This window comes from Mandrillus leucophaeus, unplaced genomic scaffold, assembly GCF_000951045.1.
Source record: "Mandrillus leucophaeus isolate KB7577 unplaced genomic scaffold, Mleu.le_1.0 Scaffold137, whole genome shotgun sequence".
Taxonomy (NCBI): Eukaryota; Metazoa; Chordata; class Mammalia; order Primates; family Cercopithecidae; genus Mandrillus; species Mandrillus leucophaeus.
In genome coordinates, this window is record NW_012101332.1 from 441,168 (window position 1) to 458,518 (window position 17,351).

Genomic DNA, 17,351 nt, shown 5'->3' on the forward strand with positions numbered 1-17,351 from the left:
TAATCCTAACATTTTGGGAGGCTGAAGTGGAAGAATCACTTCAGCTCAGGAGTTTGAGACCAGCCTGGGCAACACAATGAGACCTTGTCTCTAAAAAAATTTTCAAACATCAGCTGGGTGTGGTGGCAAGTACCTGTAGCCCCAGCTACTCAAGTAGCTGAGGCAGGAGGATTGCTTGAGCCTGGGAGGTCAAAGCTGCACTGAGTTGTGGTCATGGCACCACACTCTAGCCTGGATGATAAAGTGAGACCCTGTCCTTAAAAAAAAAAATAGCTGGCGTGGTGGCTCATGCCTGTAATCCCAGCACTTTGGGAGGCCGAGGCAGGTGAATCACAAGGTCAGGAGTTCAAGACCAGCCTGGCCAAGATGGTGAAACCCCATCTCTACTAAAAATACAAAAATTAGCCAGGTGTGGTGGTGCATGCCTGTAATCCCAGCTACTAGGGAGGCTGAGGCAGGAGAATTGCTTGAACCCCAGAGGTGGAGTCAGTGAGCCAAGATCACGCCACTGCACTCCAACCTGGGCGACAGAGTGAGACTCCATCAGAAAGAAAGAAAGAAATTGAGAGAGAGAGAGAGAGAGAGAGAAAGAAAAGAAAGAGAAAGAAAGAAAGAAAGAAAGAAAGAAAGAAAGAAAGAAAGAAAGAAAGAAAGAGGGCGGGTGCGGTGGCTCATGCCTGTAATCCCAGCACTTTGGGAGACCGAGGCAGGCAAATCATGAGGTTAAGGTCAAGAGATTGAGACCATCCTGGCCAACATGGTGAAACCCTGTCTCTACTAAAAATACAAAAAATTAGCTGGTCATGGTGGTGCACGCCTGTAGTCCCAGCTACGCGGGAGGCTGAGGCAGAAGGATTGCTTGAACCTGGGAGGCAGAGGTTGCAGTGAGCCAAGATTGCGCCACTGTACTCCAGCCTGGCCACAGAGCGAGACTCTATCTCAAAAAACAAACAAAACAAAACAAAAAAAAAAGAAAGAAAGGAAAAAGAAAAAGAATAGAGTGAAGTGGGTGCTTTATATAGTCTAGAAACAGAACAAAAAATACATCAAGTAAAGTTTTTAGGTGAGTTTAGGTGAGCCAGCTGTAGCTTAGCTGAAATAATGCAGGGGCCTAGCCCTCCCTTAGCTCTCTTTATTAGGAATCTCATATTTGTGGACATAATTATATTTATTAACCATCATCCTTCTTTCCTACTGAAGTCCTCATATATGTAAAAGTCACCCACTTTCCACAAATATTTCCTCCCTGCTCATTATATGCCAGACTGTGCTGAGAGCTGGAGATGAGGCAGGGAAGAAGAATGAGTATCTGGCCCCCCTCTTTTCCTTTCTCCGCCATCGTGGTGTGTTCTTGCCTCCACTTCTCGCCATGTCTTCTCACAAGACTTTCAGGATTAAGCGATTCCTGGCCAAGAAACAAAAGCAAAATCGTCCCATTCCCCAGTGGATTCGGATGAAAACTGGAAATAAAATAAGGTACAACTCCAAAAGGAGACACTGGAGAAGAACCACGCTGGGTCTATAAGGAATTGCACATGAGATGGCACATATATTTGTGCTGTCTGAAGGTCACGATCACATTACCATATCAAACTGAAAATGTCACCACTCTCTGGAGAGTTCGACGTATTTTCCTCTCTGAATCTATTATGAATGCGTTGGTTGGCTGGGTTCAGTAATAAATATGTGAGGCCTTTCATTGCAAAAAAAGAAAAAAAAAGAATGAGTATCTGTCTGGATGGGGTTTACTGTCTAGCATAGAAGGCAGACACTGAACAAGTTCATATAGATATCCAATTATGACAAGAGGTCGGGCTAAAATAACCTGAAAGCCTCACACCTACAAAATCCAAGAAATTCTGGATAAAATAACAAGTACCTAAGCTTCAGGAGCCAGAAACTAGGGAAGTAGAGGGTAACCCACAGCAACAAGTGCTGACTGCTGCTGTTCTGGTCCTGAGAAAGTGTAGTTATCAGAGCCCATAAAGACCATAAATATCAATGACCATAATGGCTAGTGGCTTGGATAGTATTGCCCTGGTAAAGAGAAGACCCAGGCCTCAGGCCAATGATAGGGAGTTGGAGTTAAAACCCTTCCACGAAGCAGTGGAACGCTTGACAAAAACAAACCTTGGAGAGAAAGACTTCTACAGACAGAGCTGACTCATGACCAGCTTCCTGAAAGCTTACACATCTTTAAACTTTTATCCAGGCATTCCCCAAATTCACAGGGATACCTATCGCGTTCTCCAAAAGATTCTCTGACATGTCCCTCACTTGGACTGACAAGGGAGAAAAGCAAGAGGGAAGGAGAAACACCACAGAGCATATCAACAATTCTCCCCTGGGAAATCATCGTTTTAATTATGTACCCAACAGGAAAATAAGAGTCACACACACACACAAAAAAATCCTTCACAATCTTTTAGCATGCTCTTCATATGTTATCAAACACCTACTGATCTCAAATAAAACTCCCAGAACACAGAAAGTCACATTTAACATTCTGTTATATGTGTATATTAAAAATGTTAAGGAAACCACCATAAATAAAAATAAAAATAAAAATAAAAATAGGTGGCTCATGCCTGTAATCCCAGCACTTTGGGAGGCCGAGTTAGGCAGATCACCTGAGGTCAGGAGTTCAACACCAGCCTGGCCAACAGAGCGAAACCCCATCTTTACTAAAAATACAAAACTTAGCCAGGTGTGGTAGCACGCACCTGTAGTCCCAGCTACTCGGGAGGTTGAGTCAGGAGAATCATGTTGAACCCAGGAGGTGGAGGTTGCAGTGGGCCGAGATTGCGCCAATGCACTCCAGCCTGGGTGACACAGCGAGACTCCATCTCAAAAACAGAAGAGAGAGAAAAAAAGAAAGAAAAAAACAAATAGAATGCATGATTTTACCAGTTGAGGAAAAGGGACACAAAATAAAGAAAACATTAGAAAACATTAACCAATTCAATATTAGAAATAAGAAGGAAAAATGAGGTATGATATATAGAAATGAGGGGATAGAAACAAATCTTTCATTATCATAATAAACATAAACTCATCAGATAAAAGAGAGACCAAATTGAATATTTAAATGAATTAAGTGTGTGCTGTTTATAAGAGAAAAATCTAAAATGTAAGACATAGAAACTTTATAGCATCATGGGCTTCTGTTCCTTAAAATGATCTGAAAGCAATAAGGAGAATGAAAAAAATCGCAAGCTCAACATTCAGCAAAACCTGGATAAGTGTAATCTGTAGACAACAAATTACATGTAAGAGTTGGGAAAAGCACCTCAAATGAGGAGCAACTATAGGGAGGAAGTGGAGACAAGAAACTATGGAAGAAATTTGAGCAGAAAGAAAGATAAACAGAAGCAGATATAAGAAAACACCTATGGTGGCTCACGCCTGTAATCCCAGCACTTTGGGAGGGCGAGGGATGACGGGGTCAGGAGATCAAGACCATCCTGGCCAACATGGTGAAACGTCATCTCTACTAAAAATACAAAAATTAGCTGGGTGTGGCAGCATGTGCCTGTAGTCCCAGCTATTTGAGAGACTGAGGCAGGAAAATTGCTTGAACCCCGGAGGTGGAGGTTGCAGTGAGCTGAGATGGTGCCACTGCACTCCAGCCTGGGTGACAGAGCAAGACTTCATCTCAAAAAGAAAAAAAAAAAAAGAAAGAAAGAAAGAAAAGAAAAGAAAAAGAAAACATCTGGAAAATTAAATTTCCTAAAGGTGAGGAGTCCACCATCAGGTAAGGATCTATACCTCTTCTTTGCAACTACACTGTAAGAAACTGGAAAGCAAAAACAGAGGAGACAGAGTTGATCAGTCTCCTACAGAAGACATATATGAGGCAGAAAGAACCTCTTAAACAAGAAAAACTCATGCTGGAAAACCCAACTTACGCAATATTCTGCAAGAAAAAAGGGACTAGCCACATTAACCCAAAACTACAAAACGAACTATGAAGGAAAGCATAACAAAATAAACTAACATATGAAGAGCTTTCACTGGAAAACTGCCTCAACAGATCAGATAAAAATTATAAGCAGGCCAGGTGTGGTGGCTCTTGCTTGTAATCTCAGCACTTCAGGAGGCTGAGGTGAGAAGATTGCTTGAGCCCAGGAGTTCAAGATCAGCCTGGGCAACATAGCGAGACCCCGTCTCTACAAAAAATAAAAAATTCACCAGGAGTGGTGGCACACTACTATAGTCTCAGCTACTCAGGAGGTTGAGGTGGGAAGATTGCTTGAGTCTTGGAGGTTGAGGCTGCAGTGAGCTATGATCTCACCACTGCACTCCAGCCTGGACAACAGAGTGAGACACTGTCTCAAAAACAAAAAAATTATAACCCAATATTTTGCCATGAATGAAAAAAACTTGATGCAATTGCCTCTACGATGGAAGACCACAAAGCAAAAATACAAAAATCCAGGGAAGAGATGCTGAAAGAACAGGGTAAGAACAAATGGAGAGCAGGCAGAAATCGAAGAAAAATCAAGTATCACAAGCATAAGGACAAAAGTTGAAAGAACACAAGGGAGAAAAACTCATTGAAGAACCTAGAGGCTAAAAATGGGAGAAGCAGGCCAGGCGTGGTGGCTGACACCTATAATCCTAGCACTTTGGGAGGCCGAAGCAAGAGGATCACTTCAGGTCAGGAGTTCGAGACCAGCCTGGTCAGCATGGAGAAACCCTGTCTCTACTAAGAAATACAAATATTAGCTGGGTGTGGTGGTGTGTGCCTGTAATCTCAGCTACTTGGGAGGCTGAGGCAGGAGAATAGCCTGAACCCAGGAGGCAGAGGTTGCAGTGAGCCGAGATGGGACCACTGCACTCCAACCTGGGAGATGGAACAAGATTCAGTCTCAAAATGAAAAAGCTAACAAACAAAAAAAAAAACAAAAAAAACCAGAAAGAATTACTTAGAAAATAAGTAGTTTCAACAAATGTTGCTAGGACAACTGAATATCTACATGCAACATAATGAATTTGGACTTCTACCTCAAACCATTAAAAAAATTAGCACAGGCCGGGCACGGTGGCTCACGCCTGTAATCCCAGCACTTTGGGAGGCCAAGGCGGGTGGATCACGAGGTCAGGAGATCAAGACCATCCTGGCTAACACAGTGAAACCCCGTCTCTACTAAAAATGCAAAAAATTAGCCGGGCGTGGCGGCGGGTGCCTGTAGTCCCAGCTACTTGGGAGGCTGAGGCAGGAGAATGGCGTAAACCCAGGAGGCGGAGCTTGCAGTGAGCCAAGATCACGCCACTGCACTCCAGCCTAAAAAAAAAAAAAAAAAAAAAATTAGCACAAAATAGATCAAATACTTAAATATAAGAACTAAACCAAAAATCTTTGTCACTTTGGACTACACAACAGTTTCGTAGACATGACAGACCATAAGCAACTAAAAAAAAACTGGACTTCATCGAAATTAAAAACTTTTGTGCACTAAAGGACACTATTTAAAAAACTAAAAGATTTCATACAGGTCCAAGATTTGCTAAAAAAAAGGAAAAAAAAAAAGAAAGAAAAAGTGAAAAGGCAACCCACAGAATGACAGAAAATATTTGCAAATCATGTATCTAATACGGGCCTAGTATCCTGAATATATAAAGAACTATTACAACTGAACTATAAAAAGGCAAATAACCCAATTAAAAATTGGACAAAGGATTTGAATAGAAATTACTACAAATAAGATATATACAGGCTGGGTGAGGTGGCTCATGCCTGTAATCCCAGCACTTTAGAAGGCCAAGGCAGGCAGATCACCTGAGGTCAGGAGTTCGAGATCAGCCTGGTCAACATGGCAAAACCCTGTCTCTACTAAAAATACAAAAATGAGCCAGGCGTGGTGGTGGTGCCTGTACTCCCAGCTTCTCAGGAGGCTGAGGCAGGAGAATCCCTTGAACCTGGGAAGCGGAGGTTGCAGTGATACATATATATGTGTGTGTGTGTGTGTGTGTGTGTGTATACAAATGGCTAAGAGCCACATGAAAACATGCTCAACATCATTGGTTATTAGGGAAATGCAAATCAAAACCTCAATGAGATACTTCACATCTACCAAGATGGTTTTAATTTTTTTAATGGAAAATAACAAGTGTTGGCAAGGAAATGGAGAAATTGGGACCCTCCAACATTGCTTATTGGGATGTCAGATGGTGCAGTGGCTGTGGAAAACAGTGTAGTCAATTTTAATTTAATGTTGTCTTGATATCAATTTTAAATATAAGTTTAACTTTCTCATACAAGAAACAGGAATCAGTCACCCTTGACACAGTTTTCAGTTCCATACCATACCCAAAGGACTCAGGACGGTGGCCAGAGATAAGAACTTAGAGGCATCTCTCCCACCTAGAAGACTGGGCTCCTTGCTTTTCCACAGCTTCCTTTAAAAGAATTTGTTGGCTGGGAGAAATGACTCACACCTGTAATCCCAGCATGTTGGGAGGCCAAGGTGGGTAGATCATTTGAGGTCAGGAGTTTGAGACCAACCTGGCCAACATGGTGAAACCCTGTCTCCACTAAAAATACAAAAAATTAGCTGGGCATGGTGACAGGCACCTGTAATACCAGCTACTTGGGAAGCTGAGGCAGGAGAATCTCTTGAACCCAGGAGGCAGAGGTTGCAGTGAGCCAAGATTGTGCCACTGTGCTCCAGCCTGGGCGACAAAGTGAGACTCTGTCTCAAAAGAATAAATAAAATAAAACGAAATAAAATAAAATATTACAAAAAGAATTTGCCTATGGGTCAGGCATGATGGCTCATGCCGGTAATCCCAGCACTTTGGGAGGCCAAGGTCGGTGGATCACTTGAGGTCAGGAGTTCACGACCAGCCTGGCCAACGTGGCGAAACCCCAGCTCTACTAAAAATACAAAAATTAGCCAGGCGTGTTGGTGCACGCCTGTAGTCTCAGCTACTTGGGAGGCTAAGGCAGGAGAATTGCTTGAACTCGGGAGACAGAGGTTGCAGTGAGCTGGGATCAGACAGAACAAAACTCCATCTCTAAATAAATAAATAAATAAGCCTGTGAACTCAAAGTGATCCACACCCTGTCCCCTTATATATACTGTCAGTTTCTTCTCTCTTTCTCTCTGGCCACCTGACTCTTCATTCCTGCCTTGCATGTTTCGTGACAGAGAACTGCCCTCCAGACTCATTGTACCTTCCCTGCCCAGGATCTGTAAGTAAAAAAATCTTTGAAGCTATTTTCTGTTGTGGTAGTGTGTTGGATTTGCACCTTCCATCTAAAACACTAGGGGCTGCCTCAGGCTGGATTTCCCCAAGGATGCGAGAGGGAACATAACGCTGGGCTCCTGGTGCCAGAGCTGGGGCATGGGTCAGACAAGAGCCACAAGGACATCTGCCAGTATAAACAAGTTTCCAGCACAAAGTTTCCCCTGGTCGTGTGTGAGACAACTGAGAGTCAGAATGTCTGCTAGGTAAAAGAAGTATTCTAGGCCAGGTGTGGTGGCTCACACCTGTAATCCCAGCACTTTGGGAGACTGAGGCAGGAGGATCTCATGAGTCTGGGAGTTTGAGACCAGCCTAGGCAACATAGTGAGACATCATCTCAAAAAAAAAAAAAAAAGTATTCAGTGAAAGGCACACTGTAAATACCCATATCCAGCTCCCCTTCATTTCCCATTAGGTTTAGGATTGCTAGTTGCTCTGGTGCTGGAACCCCTTTTTTTTTTTTTTTTGAGATAGAGTCTTGCTCCGTTGCCCAGGCTGGAGTGCGGTGGCACTATCTCGACTCACTGCAACCCCTGCCTCCCAGGTTCAAGTGATTCTCCTGGCTCAGCCTCCAGAGTAGCTGGGACTATAGGGGTGTGCCATCACGTCCGGCTAATTTTTGTATTTTTAGTAGAGATGGGGTTTCACCATGTTGGCCAGGCTGGTCTCAAACTCTTGACCTCAAGTGATCTGACCACCTCAGCCTCCCAAAATGCTGGGATTATAGGTGTGAGCCACCTTGATTTTTTATCATTAAGTTCAACAGATATTAGATTACTCTGTAAAACTGCTATAAAAGTTCCTAAATGCTTACTCTGAATTTCCGTACTTGTCTTGTGGGGGACAAGGACAAACAGCTCCCGGCTGACACCAGTGTGCTAATGGAGGACCTTCTTTGAGATTCCTATCCCTAGCTGAACAATTCCAACCCTTTCTTTTCCACCTAGCAAGAATCACTACCTCTTTTTCTTCCTTTATCTCACTAAATTTCTACCATAAGTAAAGCTTATTTATTTTATTATTTTTTTACATAGATTCTCACTCTGTCACCCAGGCTGGAGTGCAATGGCACAGTCTTGGCTCACTGCAACCTCTGCCTCCTGGGTTCAAGCAATTCTGCCTCGGCTTCCTGAGTAGCTGGGATTACAGGTGTGCACCACTATGGCTGGCTAATTTTTATATTTTTAGTAGAGACAGGGTTTCACCATGTTGGCCAGGCTGGTCTGGAAATCCCGACCTCAGGTGATCTGCCTGCCTCGGCCTCCCAAAGTGCTGGGATTACAGCCATGAGCCACCACACCCAGCCTACCATAAGTAAAGTTTAAACTTTCCAAAATCCTGCATACAACTCTCAAGTACATGCAAGGGAAGACCAAGTGGCCACTGCAAAGAAGGATTTTTTTTTTAAATGAGAAAATTAAATGTATTTAAAAGTCAAGGGGAAGAAGCCACTAAGAAGGGAGAGTGAAAGTACAGGAAAGAGAGAGTGGGCTGCTACAGCAAGCTCATGTGTGAAGAGAAATAAGAGTTAGATCCTACAATCTCAGAGCCTTCCCAAAGTTTCCTCTGGTAATTTACGACTAGGAGCTCTAACTGGGAAAATGGGGGTTTCCTGACACTTCTAAATCTTAGACTAAGACTTCATTCCATTAAGTTTTTGGTGAGAGTCAGATATTTCACTCAACCCTTCTTGACCTCAGAGAGAAATTCCCTTTTCTTTTTCCCTACTAAAGTATTTAGAAAAAGAAAGTGAGGCTGGGTGCGGTGGCACATGCCTATAATCCCAGCACTTTTGGAGGCCAAGGTGGATGAATCACCTGAGGTCAGGAGTTCATGACCAGCCTGGCCAACATGGCGAAACCCCATCTCTTCTATAAGTACAAAAATTAGCAGACACCTGTAATCCCAGCTATTTGAGAGCCTGAGGCAGGAGAATCGCTTGAACCTTGGAGGCAGAGGTTGCTGTGAGCCGAGATCGCGCCACTGCACTCCAGCCTGGGCAACAGTGAGACTTTGTCTGAAAAAAAAAAAAAAAAAGAAAGTGAGATAATGAAACTAAAAATGCGTTATAATTTTAAAATGCAGTATTAATGCAGGGTGCCATTACATATGAGAGAAGTGAGGGGCGTGCTAAAATCAGGGGAGAATAAGAGAGATGGAACAGAAACTTTAGAGCAAATAGACTTACATTTAAAAAGCTAGGTTCTCCCCTTCAACTTTTTTTTCTCTGGACTTCTCAGATTGAACAAAGTTTTATCTCCTCTATGGCAGACGTCTTAATGAGCTCAGTGGGACCAATGCCACTCAATATACATTCGCCCCATGGGGAAAACCTGTTACTAACATCATACAAACATCATAGGCTTCCCCACTGAATCTTCCATTGCCTCCTGGCTCACACACAGAGGATTACATGCCTCTAGTTCTACAAGAGACAGACTCCAGCTACAATTTCCCCTAGAAAGAGTGTCACTGGCTCCAACATCATAATGCCTCGGACTCCCCCAGCCCCTCCCCCATATGTCCAGTGAAAGCAGCAACATGAACAGCATGAAAATCCCCACATGAATGTGCCAAGAGTTGGGAGGTAGGAGAAATCTGGTCGTTTGTGACAGTGGAAAGGGGTCACTACATTGCGGTGGGATGGTGAGATTTAAACTGTCCTTTTATGACAGAGTGATTTTCTGAGGGCTGACCATTTGAGATCCCACAGCCAGATGAGTAGAGACACTAATATATTGTGAGGGAGGGCAGGGAGTGTGACCTTTTTATCTAAATAAACTTTATTGTGTGCTTACATGTACCAGACACTGCTCTAGAAATGTTCATGTATTGTCTCCAAACAATGCCTTAAAGCAGGGCTGCCAGATAAAATACAGTTAAATTTGAACTTGATGCCTGGTTACATTTGAATTTCAGTTGAACAATATTTGGGAGATACATGCTTTAAAAAAATCTGTTTTCTTTTCTTTTTTTTTTTTTTTTGGAGATGGAGTTTCACTTTTGTTGCCCAGGCTGGAGTGCAATGGTGTAATCTCAGCTCATTGCAACCTCTGCCTCCCTGGTTCAGACAATTCTCCTGCCTCAGCCTCCCAAGTAGCTGGGATTACAGGCGCCGGCCACCACACCCAGCTAATTTTTGTATTTTTAGTAAAGACGGGGTTTCTCCATGTTGGTCGGGCTGGTCTCGAACTCCCGACCTCAGGTGATCCACCCACCTTGGCCTCCCAAAGTGCTGGGATCACAGGCGGGAGCCACAGCGCCCGGCCCTTGTTTTCTTTTTTAACTGACATCCAAACTTCATTGGGTGTCCTCCATTTTTATTTGCTAAATAAAATGTGGCAACACTACTTAAAGCTACTATCATCCCCCTTCCTCCAGGTGAGGAAATGCCCCACCACACAGCCAGAATGTGGCACGACCAAGAGTCAGACTCCAGACATGTTCTGAGCCATTATGCCATTGTCCTGCCTGGCTGTGCTGGGATGTGCGTGGGACGCTCTGGCCTTTGTGACAGAGGCTCTGCATCAGCGGTTTACACGCACGGCCGGCTCTTTACGGTTCTACGGGGTCCCCATGCAGCCCTTCATAAAGGCAAAGCTTGAGTTCCACCAGGCCGGAAGAAGCCATGAAACAAAAGCTATGAGAAGGACGGGCGCGGTGGCTCACGCCTGTAATCCCAGCACTTTGGGAGGCCGAGGCGGGCGGATCACCTGAGGTCAGGAGTTCAAGACCAGTCTGGCCAAAATGGCGAAACCCTGTCTCTACTACAAAAATTAGCCAGGCATGGTGGTGCGTGCCTGTCATTTCAGCTACAAAGTAGGCTGAGGCAGGAGAATCGCTTGAACTCGGGAGGCGGAGGCTGCAGTGAGCCAAGATCGCGCCACTGCACTCGAGGCGACTCTGTCTCAAAAATAAAACACACACACACATACACACACACACACGCCACTGCACTCGAGGCGACTCTGTCTCAAAAATAAAACACACACACACACACACACACACGCCACTGCACTCGAGGCGACTCTGTCTCAAAAATAAAACACACACACACACACACACACACACACACACACACACACGGAAAAAACGGCCCTGAACCTGGTGTCTTAGGGCGTTGGGCGGGAGCAGGGGCAGGTGTCTAAGCCGGACCATTGGCTCCCTTCCGCACCAGCCCCGTGCGCTACGAGAACCTCATTGCCGCCTCGCTGAAGCTGGGAAAAGCAGCCACCGCATTTTGGCGAGAAAGCACGCGGGACCCACCGACTGCGCGTGCGTGCAAGCCAGGGCGGGCGCGCGCGCAGAGGAGGGGCTCTATCCGGGAGCCACGGCCCCCGCCACATCCCACCTCCCCGCCCAGGAGCTTCTGCGAGGTTCGCCCAGCAGCTCCTGCTCCACAGCAGCATGCCTACCTTGACGTCTCACGCGCTCTTCAGCCCTCTTTTTCTCTGGGTCTCGCGGCTCTCCCCCTCTCCGATTCCGAGTAGTGCCTTGCGCCGGGCGTTCGGAGACCGACACAGAAGGAACAGGAAGGGGACAGCGGCATTAAAGAGTGGTGACTCAGGAGTTCAAGACCAGCCTGGCCAACATGAAGAAACCCCGTCTCTACCAAAAATACAAAAATTCGCCAGGCATGACGGCGGACGCCTGTAATCCCACCTACTTGGGAGGCTGAGGCAGAAGAATCACTTGAACCCGGGAGGTAGAGGTTGCAGTGAGCCGAGAAGATAGCGCCACTGCACTCCAGCCTAGGCGACTGAGCAGGAAGAGCGAGACTCCGCCTCAAAAAAAAAAAAAAAAAAAAAAGAGTGGGGTGGTGACAAGCCCCTATTACGGCCTTAGTGCGGGATTCCCCTTGGGGCGGGAGACGTCGTCCTTTCGGGTGGGGGCGCGGACTGCAAGTCCTGTCAGGGAGCGACACCGGACTGCATCCGCCAGTATCCAGGGCGTAGCGCCCCCTAGGCGCTGCCTTCCTCCGTCTCTACGGGGAGTGGCGGCCGGAGGACTGGGTTTTCCCTGTGCAGCTGTGCCCCGCGTTGGGGAAATTGACTTTTCAGGTAAGATCCCTTCCAAGTTCCGTGGGTTTCGCCTTTCCCTTTAACCTGTTCCCCAGCGTCCCCTGGTAATAGCAGATGAGGGTGATGACAGGAGGACTAAAGTTCCCCATCTGCCTCGTGTTGGAAGCCTCCATGGTCTTCACCTCCCCAATGTTGCCTGCAAGTAGATAGGAGCAGAGATGGTATTTGGGGAGGTGACCGAACTACGGCTCCTGACATACAACTCTCAGTGTGTCGCGTCTGTAGCTCCCTGTATTTCGTCTCTCCCTCCCCCTCAAATTTCCCAAAGAGAAAAGGTGGAGGCGACAGGTGGATGGTAGCTCTCAGGAGGTCCTGTGGGGAGAGGGAGCCTTCCCAGCAGGCGCCAGGCGGTGGCTTCCGCTCCCTAAGTAGCCAAGCTGCACCCTGGCCCGCAGGTGGCTGGAGAAAAGTGCACTGCCACCCTGCTCCCGCTTTCAAGTTATAACCATGAACCTCAAGTAGTTCTTAGTGCTCCCCCGCAGACACGCTGTTTAGGGTTTTGTTGTGTTTTTAGTCCATTCACTGCCGAACACAACTTTTCAAACCGACCGCACACTCCCATTGCCTCCCTTTAGGCTAATAAGTGCTTCTTACTTCACTGAGAAAATCAAAGCTATCAGATGAGATTCTGTACAGACTCCCAGCACCATGCCTACCTATCTGTATCTCTGCTCATATACACTGCCTCTCCTCTCTTGCTGCAAATGAACTAACATTGTTCTTACCTAAAGTCCATTCAGCAGTTAGGCACTAGGTTCCACCCCCTTTTATCTGTCCAGTTTTTTTTTGTTTGTTTGTTTGTTTAGACGGAGTCTTGCTCTGTCGCCCAGACTGGAGTGCAGTGGTACTATCTCGGCTCACTGCAACCTCCGCTTCTCGGGTTCAAGTGATCCTCCCACCTCAGCCTCCCGAATAGCTGGGACTACAGGCATGTGCCACCACACCCAGCTAACTTTTGTATTTTTAGTAGAAACGTGGTTTCACCATATTGGCCAGGCTGGTCTCAAACTCCTGACCTCAAGTGATCCACATGCCTCGGCCTACCAAAGTGCTGGGATTACAGGTGTGAGCCACCGTGCCCGGCCAAAAGCCGGAGCTCTGTCCAGAAAACAAACAACACACATAGACACACACACACACTTTAAAAAATTCCCCTACTCCCATTAACCACTGCTGCATTCCAGGCAGAACTCATAGAAAGTATTGTCTATATTTCCTGCCTCTAATGTCTCTTTTCTTGTCCTGTATTGAACCCATTCCAATTATACTTCAGCATCTATCACTACCGGAACCGTCCTTGCTAAATTTAATGGTTGACTTTCGATTGTTATTCTACCTGACCTGTTGGCAGCACTTAACACAAATAATCACCCCCTCCTCCTTAATACACTTTCTTCACTTAGTTTCGCTGACATCACGCATTCTTCATTTTCTTTCTGCCTCAGCCTCTCCTTCTCCATCTCCTGTGCTAGTTCTTTCACTGTTCTTTAACCTCTTAATATTAATGCTCCTCCGAACTCAATCTTTGTTCCTCTTCCTTATCCACACTCCCTTGGTCATCTCATCCAGTCTCATGGCTTTAGGTATCTTCTCATCCGGGGTTTGTAATATGGCCTCTTGTTCCTTTTTTTTTTTTTTTGAGACGGAGTTCTGTCACCCAGGGTGGAGTGCAGTGGTGCGATCTCAGCTCAATGCAACCTCCTCCTCCCAGGTTCAAGCAGTTCTCCTGCCTCAGCCTCCCAAGTAGCTGAGATTACAGGCGCCTGCCACCACACCTGGCTAATTTTTGTATTTTCAGTAGAGACAGGGTTTCGCCATGTTGGCCACACTGGTCTCGCACTCCTGAGCTTCAGTGATCCGCCCACCTCGGCATCCCAAAGTGCTGGGATTACACATGTGAGCCACCGCGCCCGGCCTACTTTCTGACCTCATTTTCTGTTACTCTCCCGTTCACTCAATTTGCTCCAGGTATGCTGGTGTTTTTGCTGCCAGGCACCTCATTGGTATCAATGTTTGCCACATTTATAATTCTAGCTCATACCTTTCCCCTCAACTCCATAGTCATATATCCAACTGCCCATTAGACACATTCACTTAAACGTCTAATAGGCATCTTAATCTCAATTTGTCCAAAACTATGAGTTCCTAATCTTCCTTCTAGTATTCACTTCCTTGTTAATCTTCCCCAACTCAATTGTACCTCCAACCTTCCAACTGTTCAAGCCAAAAAACCCTGAAGTCATCATTAACTCTTCCTTTTTGCTCATACCCACACCCAGTCTTATCAGTAAATGCTTGTGGCTCATCCTCCAATAGATCCAGATCTGCCCAATATTCCTCTTTCCCCTGTATTACTGTAGCAGACTCTTCATTCATTCCCCTGCTTCTACTCCCCTTCCCTGCACTTCTGACTACCTCACTGCAATCTATTCTCTACATAGCAATCAAGGTGCTTCTTAAAAATATAAGACTGCGACACTCCTTGGCTCAGACTCTCCCATGGTTTCCATCTCATGCAAAGTAAAAGCCAAGACCTTAAAATGGTCCCAAAGTCCCCACATAACCCGGCCAGGAACACTGGCCTTTTTGCTGTTTTCCAAACCTGCCAGGTACCTTATTGCCATTGTTTTGCCATTGTAGATAAGCTTATTTATTTATTTATTTATTGTATATATATATTTTTTGAGATGGAGTTTCGTTCTTGTTGCCCAGGCTGGAGTGCAATGGCTCGATCTCAGCTCACTGTAACCTTAGCCTCTGGGGTTCAAGCGATTCTTCTGCCTCAGCCTCCCAAGTAGCTGGGATTCCAGGCATGCGCCACCATGCCCAGCTAATCTTGTATTTTTAGTAGAGACAGGGTTTCTCCATGTTGGTCAAGTTGGTCTTGAACTCTCAACCTCATGTGATCTGCCTGCCTCGGTCTCCCAAAGTGCTGGGATTACAGGCGTGAGCCACTGTGCCCAGCCATAGATAAGCTTTCGATTTGCTTGTAACCAATAAAAAAATATTTTTTAAAAAATCAGCCAGGTACAATGGTGTACACCTGTAATCCCAGCACTGAACCCAGGAGGTTGAGGTGGCAGTGAGCATGATTGACTGTGCCACTGCACTCCAGCACAGATGACAGAGCAAGACCCTGTCTCAAAAAAAAAAAAAAAAAAAAAAAAAAAAAAGTCTAACCTGTAAGGAGCAGGAGAAATAGAATTTTTTAAATGTATGTGGTATATATTTATCGGTATTAAAGTTTTATAATTAGCTAAAGGTTGAAGTTATTGATATGAAAGGTTCAATGGCTTTATATGCTATCTATTATATATGCCATTTATTGGAATTAAGGTTCTATAATTAGCTAAAGGTTGATAGTATTGTTTACATCCTTGGGATCTTTTCTTTCTCTGATTAAATCTCTCAACCATTTATTTCTCTCCACCTTTCTGTTAAAATATCCAAAAGCAGGCCGGGTGTGGTGGCTCACGTCTGTAATCCCAGCACTTTGAGAGGCCGAGGCAAGTTCACTTGAGGTCAGGAGTTTGAGACCAGCCTGGCCAACATGGTGAAACTCCATCTCTACTGAAGATACAAAACTTAGATGGGTGTGGCTGGGCACGGTGGCTCACGCCTGTAATCCCAGCACTTTGGGAGGCCAAGGTGGGTGGATCACGAGGTTAGGAGTTCGAGACCAGCCTGGCCAACATAGTGAAACCCCATCTCTACTAAAAATACAAAAATTAGCCAGGCAGGATGGCAGGTGCCTGTAATCCCAGCTCCTTGGGAGGCTGAGGCAGGAGAATCACTTGAACCCGCGAGGCAGAGATTGCAGTGAGCTAAGATCACGCTGCTGCACCTCTCCAGCCTGGATGACACAGAGAGACTCCATCTTAGGAAAAAAAAAAAAAAAGCATATTACAATTTCTTATTGAGTATTCAAATTTCCAACAATCTGTTTCTCCTTATGGTTTTGTCACTTTGCTATATTTTTGGCAGGATTGTTAGCTGCCTGTTTAAGATTAACATATTTCCTTCTGTTGTACTTTTTATTAGTATATTTTTCTTTGTCCTTTATTATTTTTTATGTTTTTACACATATATCATAGTTGTACATATTTGGGGGTATGTGTGCTATTTTGATACCTGTAAATATGTTACTATCAAGTCAGGGTAATTGGGATACCCATCACCTCAAACATCTGTCTTTTCTCTTTCTTTCTTTCTTTCTTTCTTTTCTTTCTTTTCCTTCCTTCCTCCCTCCCTCCCTCCTTTCTCTCTCTCTCTCTCTCTTTCTCTCTCTCTCTCTTTCTTTTCTTTCTTTTCTTTCTTTGACGGAGTCTCACTCTGTTGCCCAAGCTGGATTGCAGTGGTGTAGTCTCAGCTCACTGCAACCTCTGCCTCCAGGGTTCAAACAATTCTGCATCAGTCCCCACCTAGTACCTGGGATTACAGGTGCATGCGCCACCATAACCGACTTGTTTTTGTATTTTTAGTAGAGATGTGGTTTCACCATGTTGGCCAGGCTGGTCTTGAACTCCTGACCTCAGGTGATCCACCCACCTCAGCCTCCCAGAGTGCTGAGATTACAGGTGTGAGCCACCTTGCCAGGCCGATTTGTCTTTTCTTTGTGTTGAAAACATTACAGTTCTTCTCTTATAGCTATTTTGAAATATATAATCATTGTTCACTATAATTACCCTACTGTACTATCAAATATTAGGATTTATTCAAATATTAGGATTTATTCCTTCTATATAACTGTAGTTTTGTACACGTTAACCAACCGACTTCTCTTTATGTACCCTCTCTCCGCTTACCTTCCCAGTCTCTGGTAACCACCATTTTACTCTGTTTTATCTCAACTTTAAATTTTTTTTTGTGAGCTAGTAAGACTGCTACTTTAGGTGTCTTTTAATTCATATTTGTTTAGCATGTAATTTTACTTCCTCTTCTTTTCTTTTTTTTTTTTTTTTGAGACGGAGTCTCGCTCTGTCGCCCAGGCTGGAGTGCAGTGGCCGGATCTCAGCTCAC

The 17,351-nt window shown here is 45.1% G+C and overlaps 1 protein-coding gene across 1 annotated transcript; it reads left to right on the top strand.

Moving 5' to 3' along the window:
• Nucleotides 1-1,317: 1,317 nt before the first annotated feature.
• LOC105534572 (60S ribosomal protein L39) lies at nt 1,318-1,720 on the top strand. The gene has a single exon (XM_011973303.1). It carries the CDS (start codon nt 1,370-1,372, stop codon nt 1,523-1,525), a length of 156 nt encoding a protein of 51 aa, XP_011828693.1. The 5' UTR covers nt 1,318-1,369; the 3' UTR covers nt 1,526-1,720.
• The last annotated feature ends 15,631 nt before the right edge of the window (nt 1,721-17,351 follow it).

What these genes read in the sequence shown, in the direction of transcription:
- LOC105534572 (XM_011973303.1), top strand. Translation starts at nt 1,370, where the DNA reads ATGTCTTCTCACAAGACTTTCAGGATTAAGCGATTCCTGGCCAAGAAA.